Source organism: Balaenoptera physalus, assembly GCF_965194825.1.
Source record: "Balaenoptera physalus genome assembly, chromosome: 1".
Taxonomy (NCBI): Eukaryota; Metazoa; Chordata; class Mammalia; order Artiodactyla; family Balaenopteridae; genus Balaenoptera; species Balaenoptera physalus.
Genome location: NC_138882.1, coordinates 86,791,888 through 86,808,829, shown reverse-complemented (window position 1 = coordinate 86,808,829; position 16,942 = coordinate 86,791,888). Strand labels below are relative to the sequence as shown.

General features: G+C 41.1%; 1 protein-coding gene across 7 annotated transcripts in view; it reads right to left on the bottom strand.

Annotated features, from left to right (window-relative positions):
• TDRKH (tudor and KH domain containing) overlaps positions 1 to 16,942 on the bottom strand; it is a 31,125-nt gene that overhangs the window by 1,836 nt on the left and 12,347 nt on the right. For 5 of the 7 annotated variants that reach the window (XM_082474672.1, XM_082474674.1, XM_082474673.1 and 2 more), the window contains exons 2-9: positions 4,972 to 5,108; positions 3,787 to 3,893; positions 2,989 to 3,178; positions 2,130 to 2,269; positions 1,698 to 2,019; positions 651 to 811; positions 290 to 462; positions 6 to 70 (exon numbers count right to left, since the gene is read on the bottom strand). In XM_082474672.1, coding sequence (XP_082330798.1) covers positions 6 to 70; positions 290 to 462; positions 651 to 811; positions 1,698 to 2,019; positions 2,130 to 2,269; positions 2,989 to 3,178; positions 3,787 to 3,893; positions 4,972 to 5,095 — 1,282 coding nt within the window. In that variant the 5' untranslated portion in view covers positions 5,096 to 5,108. The remainder of the gene's footprint in view (positions 1 to 5; positions 71 to 289; positions 463 to 650; positions 812 to 1,697; positions 2,020 to 2,129; positions 2,270 to 2,988; positions 3,179 to 3,786; positions 3,894 to 4,971; positions 5,109 to 16,942) is intronic. The other 2 variants (XM_082474676.1, XM_082474675.1) reach the window with 2 other exon arrangements.

Genomic DNA, 16,942 nt, shown 5'->3' with positions numbered 1-16,942 from the left:
TTTACCTGAGGGGGCTATCCGTGCCAGACTACACTCTATTGCTTGAAATGGAAGGCTTAGGAAGTCACTCCTAAAGTGAAAGAAATTGAAATTAGAATCCTAGTGCCAGAAGGCCCTTCTTATATTCCTGGCTTCTAGACAGCAGTTAACCCAGCAGAAGATGATAATCATCTGATCATTGTAAAGAGGTTCTCTTCCAACGCCCCCTGGTGATAAGTGCCAACAGCTCACCACCCTATGGCCAGGACTGAGTCAGTAAGTGAGACTCCAGCCTGGCCCCCACGCTGACCTGAGCACCCTGAGGTCCCTCAGTGGGCAATCTCCATTATCTCCAAAGTCAACGAAGTAGAGGTCCAGGTTCCCATTCTCCAAGGTGCCAAGGACCCGGGCTCGATACCAGGAACCATTTGTAGGTAAAGGTGCTGCGACAATGTCTCCTACATGTACTGTCAAGTCTTCAGGCTACACAAGGGGATGAGGAGGCAGGAGAGGGCAGAGTTAGGAAGGGGTAGGCTAAAATATAAACAGTGGATACCAGAAGGAAGGAAGAACAAGCCGCTGCTCCACAGAAAAGGGAAGAGAATATGTCACAATGAAAAAGATATGCCCCCTTTCCATCAAACCCCTGCCCTGTCCCTATGGCAACTCACCAGACTATTTTCATAGTGCTGGGTCATCTCACTGACAAGCTTATCCAGTTGCAGGCTGCGGGAGCCAATGATTTGGATCCAGAAGTGGTTAGGATGTTCAGAGGCAGAGACATAGACTTCTAGGAATTCATCAGCATGGAAACTGAAGTCCGGACTGGGGACTAACCACAGGGATAAGCAAGTTAAGCTGCAGAATCATTATTAACTAATATGGTGACCATTATTAGAATCATCTCTGGTTGAAATGGGAAGACTGCATCAGGAGGGTGAGAGGTACAAATACCAAGTGGCTATTACCATTTAAAAATGGCTAGAGGGACAACCGGATGCATCATACAAGAATATCCTGAAGAAAAATACGAAGCTATGTTCTGTTCCTTTCTATGTATCTGAGTAATAAGAGTTCGGTCACATTCTTAGTCATCTGCCATGTATTCAAATCAGCCACCAGTTATAATGAAGGGAAATCCCCATATGCTAGCTGCAGCATGGACCAGGGAGAAGACACATGGACAGATGTGGGCCTGTTCCAGATCCCTTTCTATCACTGACTCATTATGTGACCCTGGACAAGTCTATGAACCTCTGAGGGGCCCTGGTCTTCCCTGCCCATCCCAGTACCTATACATAGAAGAAAAAGCCCACAGCCTTTTTATTCTTCTTGAATGGTGTCGATTTTTTAAAACAGTAATGATTCAGGAAAAAAACTGCACTCAGTATTTTACTTATTTAAATAAATAGGTTTGGAGAAAGAATACCATGTAATTCACTTATTTGATGTATTACTCACAGACTAGTTTCCTGTGAACTAGCACATTTCTATATTGTTTTCTATAATTATTAGTTGTGCTGTATTCAGAAAAAAAGTATTTGTGTTTAGTACTAATCCCAAGTAAAATATTGCCAGAAAGTCCTATCTGTGATTAAAGACTTGTAAGTGTAGTCGAGAAAATAGACATTTTTTTTTTTACTGTTTCCTATTTTGGGTTATCTAAGCCACTTTTTCTATCTTCCATATGGCTCCGGGGTTCCCTCTTTCTTACTTACTTTCAAACATGGATGTCTCTGGACTGGTCTGGGCTCCAAACTTCTGAAAGTTGTCATCATTAGGTTTCTTGCAGGAACGCTCTTCTGGTCCTACAACAGACGTGTCGCCACCTCCTTTGTGGGGAGGAACTGCCAGAGGTGCAGCCTGCTCCAAGCTAGTGCCAGTGTTTTTCCATAAAGCTGGCTCTCCAGCCCCAGCTGGCTCTGTCACTTCCTCTCTTCTTACGCTGATTGGCTGCTTCCGTGGGACTCTGGTTTCTGCAGAATGAGCAATTCTCTTCCTAAGTTCTTCATCTTCTAAAACTTTCTCCAGTATCAAATGCTGTGGAAAATAAGACAAGGGATGATATCTACATGGCCAGATATTGACCTGGGATGGAGTAAAGTGTTCTTCTCACTCTTAGATACAATTCAAATCTATCAGCTACTTGCCTTAGCTGCTGCCACCTCCTTCTGTGTTCCTGAGATTTTTATAAGTCTTGATAGTAGCAATGTCCCCTCTGATTCTTTGTCACAGGTTACTCTGGCTCCCGAGGCCTTACAGATAGAACGAATTGTCTCGCCGCCTCTCCCTGCATTGCATAATACATAAAAACCTGTCCTTCCCTCCTTGCTAACCTTAACTACTAGAGACACCACTGTTTTGTACATACTAGGAGGGGAGAGTCAGTTCTCATTTTCAAACTAAACAGAATGGAAGATAGTGAATGGAAAGCAGGAGCTACCGAAATCTGTATTATACTAAGGGGAATACTGGATTATTTGCTCTATCCATTTTATTTAAATTCTACACATTGGCTAGGTTAATGTGGTCATGTCACTTGCATTTTTTGGCCACTCGGCATACTTTACATCCCCACTTCATTAGAAGATACCCTACACAGTGTGTGAAACAGTGGACCAGGGACAGGACATTTCTCTGCCTCTACCAGCAGCGTAAGGAATGCTCCGGGGAAGGCATAATAGGTGCTTTCTAGAGCACTGTCTTGAAAGACTTGGGATAAAATGAGCATCCTTAGCTTCCCTTTAAAAATCTGAGGTAAATACATTTACCTGAACCCTTCTGGAACCTATTTGTAAGGTTCAGATCATACAACTTCTTGAGGTAATGAGTTTTGCTTTACCACTGCTTTTACTTCTGTAAAAAAGTAAAGCTCTGGTCTCAACGTCCCTGCCTTTTTTTCTCAGCAAGGTGAAGCGGAAGTAGGCCAGGAGAAACCCTTGGGAAGGTGTGAAAGAAAGGCAAAGGTAAACAAAAAAGGAAACAGCAGAGGAAGCTGTCCAGTGGTACCTATGATTCTGCCCACAGATCTCTGGGGAACTGAGAGCTGCTCAGACACTGGGGTACTCTCAGTCAGGATCTGATGAATTGCTGCTTTGGCCTTGCACACCTGAACAGGAAAACCACTGATAAGCAGCACCCGCTCATCTCCTACATCCTCTGTGTCCACATCGATCCGAGCACCTGTCTGTTTTCGTAGCTGCAGAGAAAAGGATACGTGGTAGTACGCGCTGGACAAGCTCTCATCTGGGTCAGCCAAGGATACTCTAAACCTAACCCTGGAGGTAGATGGAACTGGACACAGCAGCCAGTGAACTCAGGGTGCTATAAGCAGTCCTCAATTACGTGTACTTATGGAAGGAGATTAGAGACAAAGGTAACCCCAAATAGCAGTTAATCCAAAACAGTTTCTCTGTGTTTAGAACACTCTTTCCCCCTAATTTGGATTAGAGAATCAATTATTTTACTTTACTGACATTCCAACTGAACAACAGGAGATGGTAAAAAGAATCAGGGAGCAATTAGTTACTGTCAATTAATGAGAGTTCATAATTCCATAGTAGAAAGGAATGATTCAAGCTATACCAGGCTGAGAATCATCCAATTAAAAATCCCCATTTCAAGTTAAGTCACCCATTCTCTAGGGAGAAGTACTCATCTCTAGAAGGAAAATAGCAGTTAGCTAAAAAGTTCCTGTATTTTTTCTGTTTAAAATATACATAGTGTGAGTGGGTTTTATGGAATGGGGGCAGAGGAGGGAAAACAGAATCAATCCCTGGGAAAGCTGTTGCCTGCTCACACAGTTACCTGCTTAATATTGGCTCCTTGCCGGCCAATGATGAGCTTCACAGCCTCCTGGGGGACTCGCATCTCTATCTCGATGTCATCCTCCCCAACAAATGTCAGCCGCTCTTCTGCATAGATAAACAGATCATACTTAGATAATACCCAAAGCTACTACCTGCCCTCCCCTGAATCTAGCTGTCAAAGAGATGTGGATGCAAGAGATAAACTGAGGATCTCAACCACAAAGAGAAGGAGAAGTAGCATCTGAGTGGGAATTAAAAGGTCCTGAAAGACCAGAAGATGGGCATTCTCTCTGGGCTACTGTTTTCATATGTTAAAATGGGAAAAGTCATTTGGTTCTGCAAGGAAGGGGTGATGGATTCTGGGCAAACTACTTCTCCCAAGACACGACTCCTGGAGAAGAATGAAGGCTAGAAGTTGCCTGAGGAGCCCACTAGGCTCAGAATTTCTCTTGTTTGTACGTAAATCATTTCTCTAGGTCCTACTCCCTAGGTCCAACCTGTGGGGAAACTGGACCGGACAGTTAGCCTTCTAACAGTAGAAGGAAAATATAAACAAGTGTATGGGTATAAAAAAAGGAGAAAGAAAGAACCCACTGTAGTGTTGGTGTTGCTGAAAGGAAGAGATCAAAAGAATTATAAAATGAGTTCTTTATTTCACAGACTAGCTTCACATTAACATAGAAAAGAAAAAACTTTGTTTCAAAGATCCCTCACAAGGACTTCCCTGGTGGTGCAGTGGTTAAGAATCCACCTGCCAATGCAGGGGACGCGGGTTTGAGCCCTGGTCCGGGAAGATCCCACACGCTGCGGAGCAACTAAGCCCACGTGTCACAACTACTGAGCCTGAGCTCTAGAGCCCGCGAGCCACAACTACTGGAGCCCATGCACCTAGAGCCCATGCTCTGCAACAAGAGAAGCCACTGCAATGAGAAGCCCGTGCACCACAATGAAGAGCAGCCCCCGCTCGCTGCAACTAGAGAAAGCCCGCGCGCAGCAACGAAGACCCAATGCAGCCAAAACCAAAAAATAAATGAATTGATTAAAAAAAAAAAAGATCCCTCAGAGAAAGCCAATTACATCCCGACAAATGATACCCAGTCTGGAATGGAAGTTTTCATTTCAATTTAACAAGGCCAGAACATAGTTTAAACATTTCCATGTGTACAGCCATGGATTCACATACCTCTGCTTTCCCTATATCTGCGGTATAGGATATAGGCAACCACTGCACTGGCTGGGATCCCGAGGCCCAGTGCTATTTTCTGAATAGTGGACAAACCTGTCCAAGAGGTCCGTTCAGTGGACATTTTCTGCTGCTTCCTAAAATAAGCAAATGAAGGAAAAGGAGCTTTCATACAACTTTTATGACAGGTAGAGAATGGGAACACATTACAATATTAAGAAGAATATTACTGCCTAATTTCCAATTTCAAGAGCTTGAGCAGTCTCAAAGTCTACCTCATGTGAAAGTCTCGGTATTTTTTTTTAAAAAGTTAGCTAAGGGACACATATACATACAACTAAATAGAAGGTTACTTCTCCCTCCCCAATTCCTCCAAAGAGAACTATACACTGATCAGTTTTAAAAGACAAAGGAACAAAAAATTAAATGAATCAAATATTTTAAAAAATTTAGTTTTCATATCAAACTATTTAAAATTCCTTATATGTGCACTTCTATACCTCCTGGTCTTTCCAGAAGCTGTTGTCTCTGCCAAAGGAATGGCTTTCCAGGCCTAGTTTTAGGCTTTGCTACTTCTACTTTTCTTTCTTGGAAGTGTGGTCTATTTACTATCTGTACTCCGTATTTCTACTTACTCCTCATCTGACAGTGAAATGGGGTTCTCTCCTGTTCCTTCATCAAAACTACAACTTCCCAGGTAATCAACCTGGATGGCACATATAAGCCTTAACTAATCTTACCTCTGTGCCCTCTTTCCCATGGTTTTTCCTGTTTACCTAGAGGAGTTCTGAGTTTTAAGCTTGTCTTCCAGTGGTCTCTATCCATTGCTATTGTCAGTCTGCTCTCTTTGGGCAATTTTATCCATACTTGAAGCTTGAACTACTACCTATACGCTAATGACCCCAATACTGTACCTGAATTGATTCAGAAGCTCATCAAATCTCATTTAGACCACTGCAATGGCCTTCTTGCTATTAGTCTCTCTCTGACACTGTATCTTCATTTTGCTGCCTAGCATATATATTTTTAAAATTTATTTATTTAATTAATTTATTTTTGGCTGTGTTGGGTCTTCGTTGCTGCACATGGGCTCTCTCTAGTTGCAGCGAGCGGGGGGCCACTCCTCGTTGCGGTGTGTGGGCTTCTCACTGAGGTGGCCTCTCCTGTTGCGGAGCACGGGCTCTAGGCGCGAAGGCTTCAGTAGTTGTGGCACACGGGCTTCAGTAGTTGTGGCACGCAGGCTCAGTAGTTGTGGTGCGCGGGCTCTAGAGTGCAGGCTCAGTAGTTGTGGTGCACGGGGCCTGGTGCTCCACGGCATGTCGGATCCTCCCGGACCAGGGCTCGAACCCGTGTCCCCTGCATTGTCAGGCAGGTTCTTAACCACTGCGCCGCCAGGGAAGTCCTGCCTAGCATATTTCAGTATGTCCCTCACTCTATTCCTTTATTCCATGTACTTTCTCACCCTCCCAATTATTTCATACCGCCTCTTCTCAAACCTCTAGTGCTTCCTTCTCCATCCTCCCTCTCAACTGATGTCTTTGCTTCCTATTTCACTAAGAAAGTAAAGCATTCAGAGAAAGTATTAACAAACTTCCAAACTGACCCACCTACCTCCATCTGTGCCTAAATATTCTATCTTCTTTCCTGTGGCCATTGATGAACTATCTCTGCTCCATATAAATGTTGCTCTCCTTCCTTATCCTGCATCATTAATGTTTTCTGCTCTACTGAATCTTTCTATCAGCAGACAAACATGCTATTATTTCTCCTTTCTTAAAGAAAATCCTTTCTCAATTCCACTTACTCCTCTAAATACTACTCATTTTTCCCTTCCTTTTACAAGAAAACTCAAAGAGTGTCAATACTTCTGTGTTCGATTTCTCTTCTTGAATCCACTCTTACTGCTCTTGTCAAGGTCACCAGTGACTTGGACTTGCTGAATCCAATGATCAATTCTCAGTCCTCCCTTTACCCCCACCCCTCCCAGGGTCTGGGACAGCTGGTGACTCCCTCTTCTCTGACACTTTCTTCCCTTGGCTTCACATCACTCTTTCCTGGTTTTCCTTCTCCCTTTCTGGCTGCTCCATCAGTCTACTTTGCTGGTTCCTGCTCCTTTTTCTAACCTCTAAACACTGGAGTGCCCCAGGGCTCTGTCCTTTGCCCTCTTTGTTCTACCTCACTTCTCTGGGGATTTCATCAAGTCTCAGTCAGTCTTGGCTTTAAACCTTATCTATATGCTGATTTAATCCCCAAATTCACAGATCTAGTTAGGACCATTCCCATGAACTCCAGGTCTGTATATCCAACTGCCTATGAGATGTCTCCATTTGATGTTTAATAGGCATCTCAAACTTAACAGGTGCAACACCTAGCTCCTGATCTCACCCTCTTCCTGTAGTCTTTGCCATCTCAGTTAATGGCAACTCCATTCTTTCAGCTCCTTAGGCTAAAAATCTTACTCTTCTTCCCCTCAAACAGCACCTCCATCCTGTCAGCAAATCCTATTTGTTCTACCTTCAAATTATCCAGAATCTAACCACTTTTTAACCTCTCCACTGCTATGACCGCCATCTGCTCTAAACCACCATTATCTCTTGTCTAGATTACTGCAACTGCTTCTTAATTACGTCCCTGCTTTTGCCATTGTCCAGTTTATTCCCAACACAACAGCTGGAGTAAGTCAAATAGTGCTATTCATCTGCTCAAATCCTTCCAAAGTTTTCCATTTCACTATGATTAAAAGTCAGTCATTATAATAACCTGGAAGGTGTTCACTTTGATTGTCTCCCCATTAGAAAGTTAACTCCCCAAAGGCAGGAATTATTTTGTTTTGTTTTGTTCCTCAGTACTTAGCACACAGTAGCCACTCAATAAATATTTGGTCAATAATAACTTGTTGAATGAATACACATCCTCTTATTCTTCAGCAACTCTCCTGCCTACACGTAAGCTCAGTGGCATGAAAGGTTCTTTATAATCTAATCTCTGCCTACCATCTTCACAGCCTTACATTCTAAACCTACCCTTACGAGGGGAACAGGATGTACCCTCTTAAGTATCCTCGCTCTGACACATGTCACTTCCGCCTTCATAGTCTTACTCCCTAGTCCATCAATACACTTACAACCATTCTGTTTTTCACTTTAATAAATCACATGTGATGAAATAAAATTTCATATTCTAAGGCAAGTCAAGGATAATTTAAATATAAAAAATTTTCTCTGCCCTTTGGCCTCCTCTCTCTACTGTGCATTGTGTATCTGCACCATGCATTGACCAAACCTCCCCACTGGCAGAAGTACCTGCCCAACCATAAAGCGTAACATTCTTGGGGAGCTAGACTCAGAAGCAGCACACATTTGATCCACCACACGGTCCCCATAACGCTGTTCAGATCGTATCTCATATCTGAATTAGGCTACCAAATTAATAATGGGAAATCGTGCCTCAAAGGCCAAACAGCCCCTGTGGAGACAGACAGCCACCTATGGGAATACCAGCTGGGTTTATGTATGCTTGCAAGTACTTAATTGGAAATTAGAGGAAACCCCACCCTGAAATGGCCAAGATTGGGTTCTCTTTTTGCATTCCAAAACTGATTTTTTTGCATGCAGTTAAAGCTGGCAGTCTCCTGGATGTCTGCCTGCAGGGTCTACTGGAAACAGTGGTAAGAGTTTAGCAGGGAGAAATATTTGTATAGGGCTAGCTTTTTGAAGCTTTGGATCCTCTGAATTGGAAAAACTTCCAAATTGTTAAAATTTTAGAGAGCTATCATCTTAAACTATTGTACCCATTTTAAGTGATATGAAGAAGCCCAAAAAAGCTCCAAAATTTCAAAATAGCCTCATTGAAAGAATTGTTGTAGAAGGCTAATGAAAGATTAATGGTACCTAAAACTTTAACTACTGCTCCCCTCTATCCTCCTTTGAGTACTCATTCTAGTGATCCTCTATCTGAATTGCCTTTCTACTCTGAAGACACTATTAAATGGTTACCTTTAGAAATGGGACCACTTGAGGAATGTAAGTTGGTGCAGCCACTATGGAAAACAGTATGGAGGTTCCTCAGAAAACTAAAAATAGAATTACCATATGATCCAGCAATCCCACTCCTGGGCATGTACCCGGACAAAACTATAATTCAAAAAGATACATGCATCCCTATGTTCATAGCAGCACTATTCACAATAGCCAAGACATGGAAATAACCTAAATGTCCATCGACAGATGAATGGATAAAGAAGATACGGTACATATATACAATGGAATACTACTCAGCCATAAAAAAGAACGAAATAATGCCATCTGCAGCAACATGGACAGACCGAGAGATTATCATACTAAGTGAAGTAAGTCAGAAACACAAAGACGGGGGGGATTAACCAAGATGGCAGAGTAGAAGGACGTGCTCTCACTCCCTCTTGCAAGAGCACCAGAATCACAACTGGCTGCTGTACAATCATCGACAGGAAGACACTGGACTTCACCAAGGAGGATACACCACGTCCAAGGACAGAGGAGAAGCCACAGTGAGACGGTAGGAGGGGCGCAATCAGAGTAAAATCAAATCCCATAACTGCTGGGTGGGTGACTCACAGAATGGCGAACACTTATACCACAGAAGTCCACCCACTGGAGTGAAGGTTCTGAGCCCCACGTCAGGCTTCCCAACCTGGGGGTCCGGCAATGGGAGGAGGAATTCTTAGAGAATCAGACTTCGAAGCCTAGTGGGAATTGATTGCAGGACTTCGACAGGACTGGGGGAAACAGAGACCCCACTCTTGGAGGGCACACACAAAGTAGTGTGCGCATCGGGACCCAGGAGAAGGAGCAGTGACCCTGGGGGAGACTGAACCAGACCTACCTGCTGGTGTTGGGGGGGTCTCCTGCAGAGGCGGGGGGTGGCTCTGTTTCACCGTGGGGACAAGGACACTGACAGCGGAGGTTCTGGGAAGTGCTCCTTGGCGTGAGCCCTCCCAGAGTCTGCCATTAACCCCACCAAAGAGCCCAGGCTCCAGTGTTGGGTTGTCTCAGGCAAAACAACCAACAGGGAGGGAACCCAGCCCCACCCATCAACAGTCAAGTGGATTAAAGTTTTACGGAGCTCTGACCGCCACAGTAACAGTCAGTCAGCTCTACCCACCATCAGAGCCTCCCATCAAGCCTCTTAGATAGCCTCAACCACCAGAGGGCAGACAGCAGAAGCAAGAAAAACTACAATCCTGTAGCCTGTGGACCGAAAACCACATTTACAGAAAGATAGACAAGATGAAAAGGCAGAGGGCTATATACCAGATGAAGGAACAAGAAAAAACCCCAGAAAAACAACTAAATAAAATGGAGATAGGCAACCTTCCAGAAAAAGAATTCAGAATAATGACAGCGAAGATGATCCAGGACCTCGGAAAAAGAATGGAGGCAAAGATCGAGAAGATGCAAGAAATGTTTAACAAAGACCTAGAAGAATTAAAGCACAAACAAACAGAGATGACCAATACAATAACTGAAATGAAAACTACACTAGAAGGAATCAATAGCAGAATAACTGAGGCAGAAGAACGGATAAGTGACCTGGAAGACAGAATGGTGGAATTCACTGCTGCGGAACAGACTAAAGAAAAAAGAATGAAAAGAAATGAAGACAGCCTAAGAGACCTCTGGGACAACATTAAACGCAACAACATTCGCATTATAGGGGTCCCAGAAAGAGAAGAGAGAAAGGACCAGAGAAAATATTTGAAGAGATTATAGTCGAAAACTTCCCTAACATGGGAAAGGAAATAGCCACCCAAGTCCAGGAAGTGCAGAGAGTCCCATACAGGATAAACGCAAGGAGAAACACGCCAAGACACATAGTAATCAAAGTGGCAAAAATTAAAGACAAAGAAAAATTATTGAAAGCAGCAAGGGAAAAACGACAAATAACATACAAGGGAACTCCCATAAGGTTAACAGCTGATTTCTCAGCAGAAACTCTACAAGCCAGAAGGGAGTGGCATGATATACTGAAAGTGATGAAAGGGAAGAACCTACAACCAAGATTACTCTACCCGGCAAGGATCTCATTTAGATTTGATGGAGACATCAAAAGCTTTACAGACAAGCAAAAGCTAAGAGAATTCAGCACCACCAAACCAGCTCTACAACAAATACTAAAGGAACTTCTCTAAGTGGGAAACACGAGAGAAGAAAAGGACCTACAAAAACAAACCCAAAACAATTAAGAAAATGGTCACAGGAACATACATATCGATAATTACCTTAAACGTGAATGGATTAAATGCTCCAACCAAAAGACACAGGCTTGCTGAATGGATACAAAAACAAGACCCATATATATGCTGTCTACAAGAGACCCACTTTAGACCTAGGGACACATACAGACTGAAAGTGAGGGGATGGAAAAAGATATTCCATGCAAATGGAAATCAAAAGAAAGCTGGAGTAGCTATACTCATATCAGATAAAATAGACTTTAAAATAAAGAATGTTACAAGAGACAAGGAAGGACACTACATAATGATCCAGGGATCAATCCAAGAAGAAGATATAACAATTATAAATATATATGCACCCAACATAGGAGCACCTCAATACATAAGGCAACTGCTAACAGCTATAAAAGAGGAAATTGACAGTAACACGATAATAGTGGGGGACTTTAACACCTCACTTACACCAATGGACAGATCATCCAAAATGAAAATAAATAAGGAAACAGAAGCTTTAAATGACACAATAGACCAGATAGATTTAATTGATATATATAGGACATTCCATCCAAAAACAGCAGATTACACGTTCTTCTCAAGTGCGCACGGAACATTCTCCAGGATAGATCACATCTTGGGTCACAAATCAAGCCTCAGTAAATTTAAGAAAATTGAAATCATATCAAGCATCTTTTCTGACCACAACGCTATGAGATTAGAAATGAATTACAGGGGAAAAAACGTAAAAAACACAAACACATGGAGGCTAAACAATACGTTACTAAACAACCAAGAGATCACTGAAGAAATCAAAGAGGAAATCAAAAAATACCTAGAGACAAATGACAATGAAAACACGACGACCCAAAACCTGTGGGATGCAGCAAAAGTAGTTCTAAGAGGGAAGTTTATAGCTATACAAGCCTACCTCAAGAAACAAGAAAAATCTCAAGTAAACAATCTAACCTTACACCTAAAGAAACTAGAGAAAGAAGAACAAACAAAACCCAAAGTTAGCAGAAGGAAAGAAATCATAAAGATCAGAGCAGACATAAATGAAATAGAAACAAAGAAAACAATAGCAAAGATCAATAAAACTAAAAGCTGGTTCTTTGAGAAGATAAACAAAATTGATAAGCCATTAGCCAGACTCATCAAGAAAAAGAGGGAGAGGACTCAAATCAATAAAATCAGAAATGAAAAAGGAGAAGTTACAACAGACACCACAGAAATACAAAGCATCCTAAGAGACTACTACAAGCAACTTTATGCCAATAAAATGGACAACCTGGAAGAAATGGACAAATTCTTAGAAAGGTATAACCTTCCAAGACTGAACCAGGAAGAAATAGAAAATATAACAGACCAATCACAAGTAATGAAATTGAAACTGTGATTAAAAATCTTCCAACAAACAAAGGTCCAGGACCAGATGGCTTCACAGGTGAATTCTATCAAACATTTAGAGAAGAGCTAACACTTATCCTTCTCAAACTCTTCCAAAAAATTGCAGAGGAAGGAACACTCCCAAACTCATTCTATGAGGCCATCACCCTGATACCAAAACCAGACAAAGACACTACAAAAAAAGAAAATTACAGACCAATATCACTCATGAATATAGATGCAAAAATCCTCAACAAAATACTAGCAAACAGAATCCAAAAACACATTAAAAGGATCATACACCACGATCAAGTGGGATTTATCCCAGGGATGCAACGATTCTTCAATATACGCAAATCAATCAATGTGATACACCATATTAACAAATTGAAGAATAAAAACCATATGATCATCTCAATAGATGCAGAAAAAGCTTTTGACAAAATTCAACACCGATTTATGATAAAAACTCTCCAGAAAGTGGGCATAGAGGGAACCTACCTCAACATAATAAAGGCCATATATGACAAACCCACAGCAAACATCATTCTCAATGGTGAAAAACTGAAAGCATTTCCTCTAAGATCAGGAACGAGACAAGGATGTCCACTCTCACCACTATTATTCAACATAGTTTTGGAAGTCCTAGCCACAGCAATCAGAGAAGAAAAAGAAATAAAAGGAATACAAATTGAAAAAGAAGAAGTAAAACTGTCACTGTTTGCAGATGACATGATACTATACATAGAGAATCCTAAAACTGCCACCAGAAAACTGCTAGAGCTAATTAATGAATATGGTAAAGTTGCAGGATACAAAATTAATGCACAGAAATCTCTTGCATTCCTATACACTAATGATGAAAAATCTGAAAGAAAAATTATGGAAACACTCCCATTTACCATTGCAACGAAAAGAATAAAATACCTAGGAATAAACCTACCTAGGGAGACAGAAGAACTGTATGCAGAAAAGTATAAGACACTGATGAAAGAAATTAAAGATGATACCAACAGATGGAGAGATATACCATGTTCTTGGATTGGAAGAATCAACATTGTGAAAATGACTATACTACCCAAAGCAATCTACAGATTCAATGCAATCCCTATCAAATTACCAATGGCATTTTTTACGGAGCTAGAACAAATCATCTTAAAATTTGTATGGAGACACAAAAGACCCCGAATAGTCAAAGCAGTCTTGAGGGAAAAAAATGGAGCTGGAGGAATCAGACTCCCTGACTTCAGACTATACTACAAAGCTACAGTAATCAAGACAATATGGTACTGGCACAAGAACAGAAACATAGATCAATGGAACAGGATAGAAAGCCCAGAGATAAACCCACGCACCTATGGCCAACTAATCTATGACAAAGGAGGCAAAGATATACAATGGAGAAAAGACAGTCTCTTCAATAAGTGGTGCTGGGAAAACTGGACAGCTACATGTAAAAGAATGAAATTAGAATACTCCCTAACACCATACACAAAAATAAACTCAAAATAGATTAGAGACCTAAATGTAAGACTGGACACTATAAAACTCTTAGAGGAAAACATAGGAAGAACACTCTTTGACATAAATCACAGCAAGATCTTTTTTGATCCACCTCCTAGAGTAATGGAAATAAAAACAAAAATAAACAAATGGGACCTAATGAAACTTCAAAGCTTTTGCACAGCAAAGGAAACCATAAACAAGACGAAAAGACAACCCTCACAATGGGAGAAAATATTTGCAAATGAATCAACGGACAAAGGATTAATCTCCAAAATATATAAACAGCTTATTCAGCTCAATATTAAAGAAACAAACACCCCAATCCAAAAATGGGCAGAAGACCTAAATAGACATTTCTCCAAAGAAGACATACAGACGGCCATGAAGCACATGAAAAGCTGCTCAACACCACTAATTATTAGAGAAATGCAAATCAAAACTACAATGAGGTATCACCTCACACCAGTTCGAATGGGCATCATCAGAAAATCTACAAACAACAAATGCTGGAGAGGGTGTGGAGAAAAGGGAACCCTCTTGCACTGTTGGTGGGAATGTAAATTGATACAGCCACTATGGAGAACAGTATGGAGCTTCCTTAAAAAGCTAAAAATAGAATTACCATATGACCCAGCAATCCCACTACTGGGCATATACCCAGAGAAAACCGTAATTCAAAAAGACACATGCACCCGAATGTTCATTGCAGCACTATTTACAATAGCCAGGTCATGGAAGCAACCTAAATGCCCATCAACAGACGAATGGATAAAGAAGTTGTGGTACATATATACAATGGAATATTACTCAGCCATAAAAAGGAACGAAATTGAGTCATTTGTTGAGACGTGGATGGATCTAGAGACTGTAATACAGAGTGAAGTAAGTCAGAGAGAGAAAAACAAATATCGTATATTAATGCATGTATGTGGAAAAATGGTACAGATGAGCCAGTTTTCAGGGCAGAAGTTGAGACACAGATGTAGAGAACGGACATATGGACACCAAGGGGGGAAAACTGCGGTGGGGTGGGGATGGTGGTGTGCTGAATTGGGCGATTGGGGTTGACATGTATACACTGATGTGTATAAAATTGACGACTAATAAGAACCTGCAGCATAAAAAAACAAACAAAACAACTAATACTAAACTTTCATTGGGTTATTTGTATGGAAATATGTTAATATAAATGTTTCAGACATTACATGAAATTTCTAAAAATCTTATATGTTCTGGTATAATGTTGTAAGTCATAATCCTAGTTATTAGTTTAAAATGTATATCTCAGAAATAACTAATTTTCTTGTCAACTGCATTATTATGAACTTTCATCAAATCTTTAACTGTGGTCATTTTTAAGTCTTTTGTCATTTACAGACAGTTCTGGGTGTACTCTGATGCTTTTGCAAATATGTTCCTATAAAAGGGTTTCATCTTCAAGAAATTCATGGAAAAGACTCTGACAAGTACAGGTTTCTGGTAAGTGACTGTACTGCTGAACTGAATGAATAAGCATTTCAGAACTCTAATGAAAAACTGATGAACTCATAAAAGTGCTAAGAAAAGATCAAGATGGAAAAAAAAATTAATTACATGGGACTGAGTGAACTGATGAGTATAATTTTTGTGACTTTGTTTGAATTAAAAAAAAAAATCCCACAAGGACTCAGAGGCAAAGAATATACAAATCAATTTTCACTGCAAAGTAAAGGAGCTGTCACAGTGGAGGATTACTGGACTGAATGTCAATATTATGACATAGTTTGAGTGTGTTTCATGTTTGGTAATTGCAATCATTGCTGCTTTTGTTGTGGTCATCCATTTAAAAAAAAAAAAAGGAAACACAAAGACAAATACCATATGATATCACTTATATGTGGAATCTAAAATATGGCACAAATGAACTTATCTACAAAACAGAAACAAACTCACAGACATAGAGCTCAGACTCACGGTTGCCAAAGCCGGGAGAGAGAGGGAGGGAAAGGGATGGGCTGGGAATTTGGGGCTGGTAGATGCAAACTATTACATTTAGAATGGATAAACAATATCTCCTGGGATAAACCATATGGAAAAGAATATTAAAAAAAGAATATATGTGTAAAACTGAGTCACTTTGCTGTACAGTAGAGATAGGCACAACACTGTAAATCAACTATACTTCACTAAAAAAAAAAAAAAAGGAAAAGAAAAAGAAAAAGAAATGGGACCATCTGAGGCTGTAGGCCATAGTTAAAGAATTTCTTAAACCCACGAAGGATCCTCAAAAGTGTTTGTAAATGGATTACCAAGATGGGAGGCCACTGGTCTGACTAAACTGACCATAGCTGATATTCAGAGCCTGATAGGAATTTTACTGGGGGGGGGGTCCTTGTCCTCTAAGCTAAATGAGGGAACGTAAAATTCCAACAGAGGTGAATGGGTATGTCAGTCCTTTCACTGAGGTGGCCACCCAATTCTTTGAGGAATTAAAAACAACTGTCTTTGTTTTAAAATTCTACTCTTTACAGGACCAGAGATGTGGCTCCAGAAACAATACAAAACCCACCAAACCTTTCACCACTCCCCAACCTCACCTATTAAGAGGCTTGTAAGTATTTTTTTTAATTAATTAATTATTTATTTATTTATTTTTGACTGCATTGGGTCTTCATTGCTGCACGTGGGCTTTCTCTAGTTGCAGCAAGTGGGGGCTACTCTTCGTTGCGGTGCACGGGCTTCTCATTGCGGTGGCTTCTCTTGTTGAGGAGCACAGGCTCTAGGCGCATGAGCTTCAGTAGTTGTGGCTTGAGGGCTTCAGTAGTTGTGGCTCACAGGCTCTAGAGCGCAGGCTCAGTAGCTGTGGCACACAGGCTTAGTTGCTCCGTG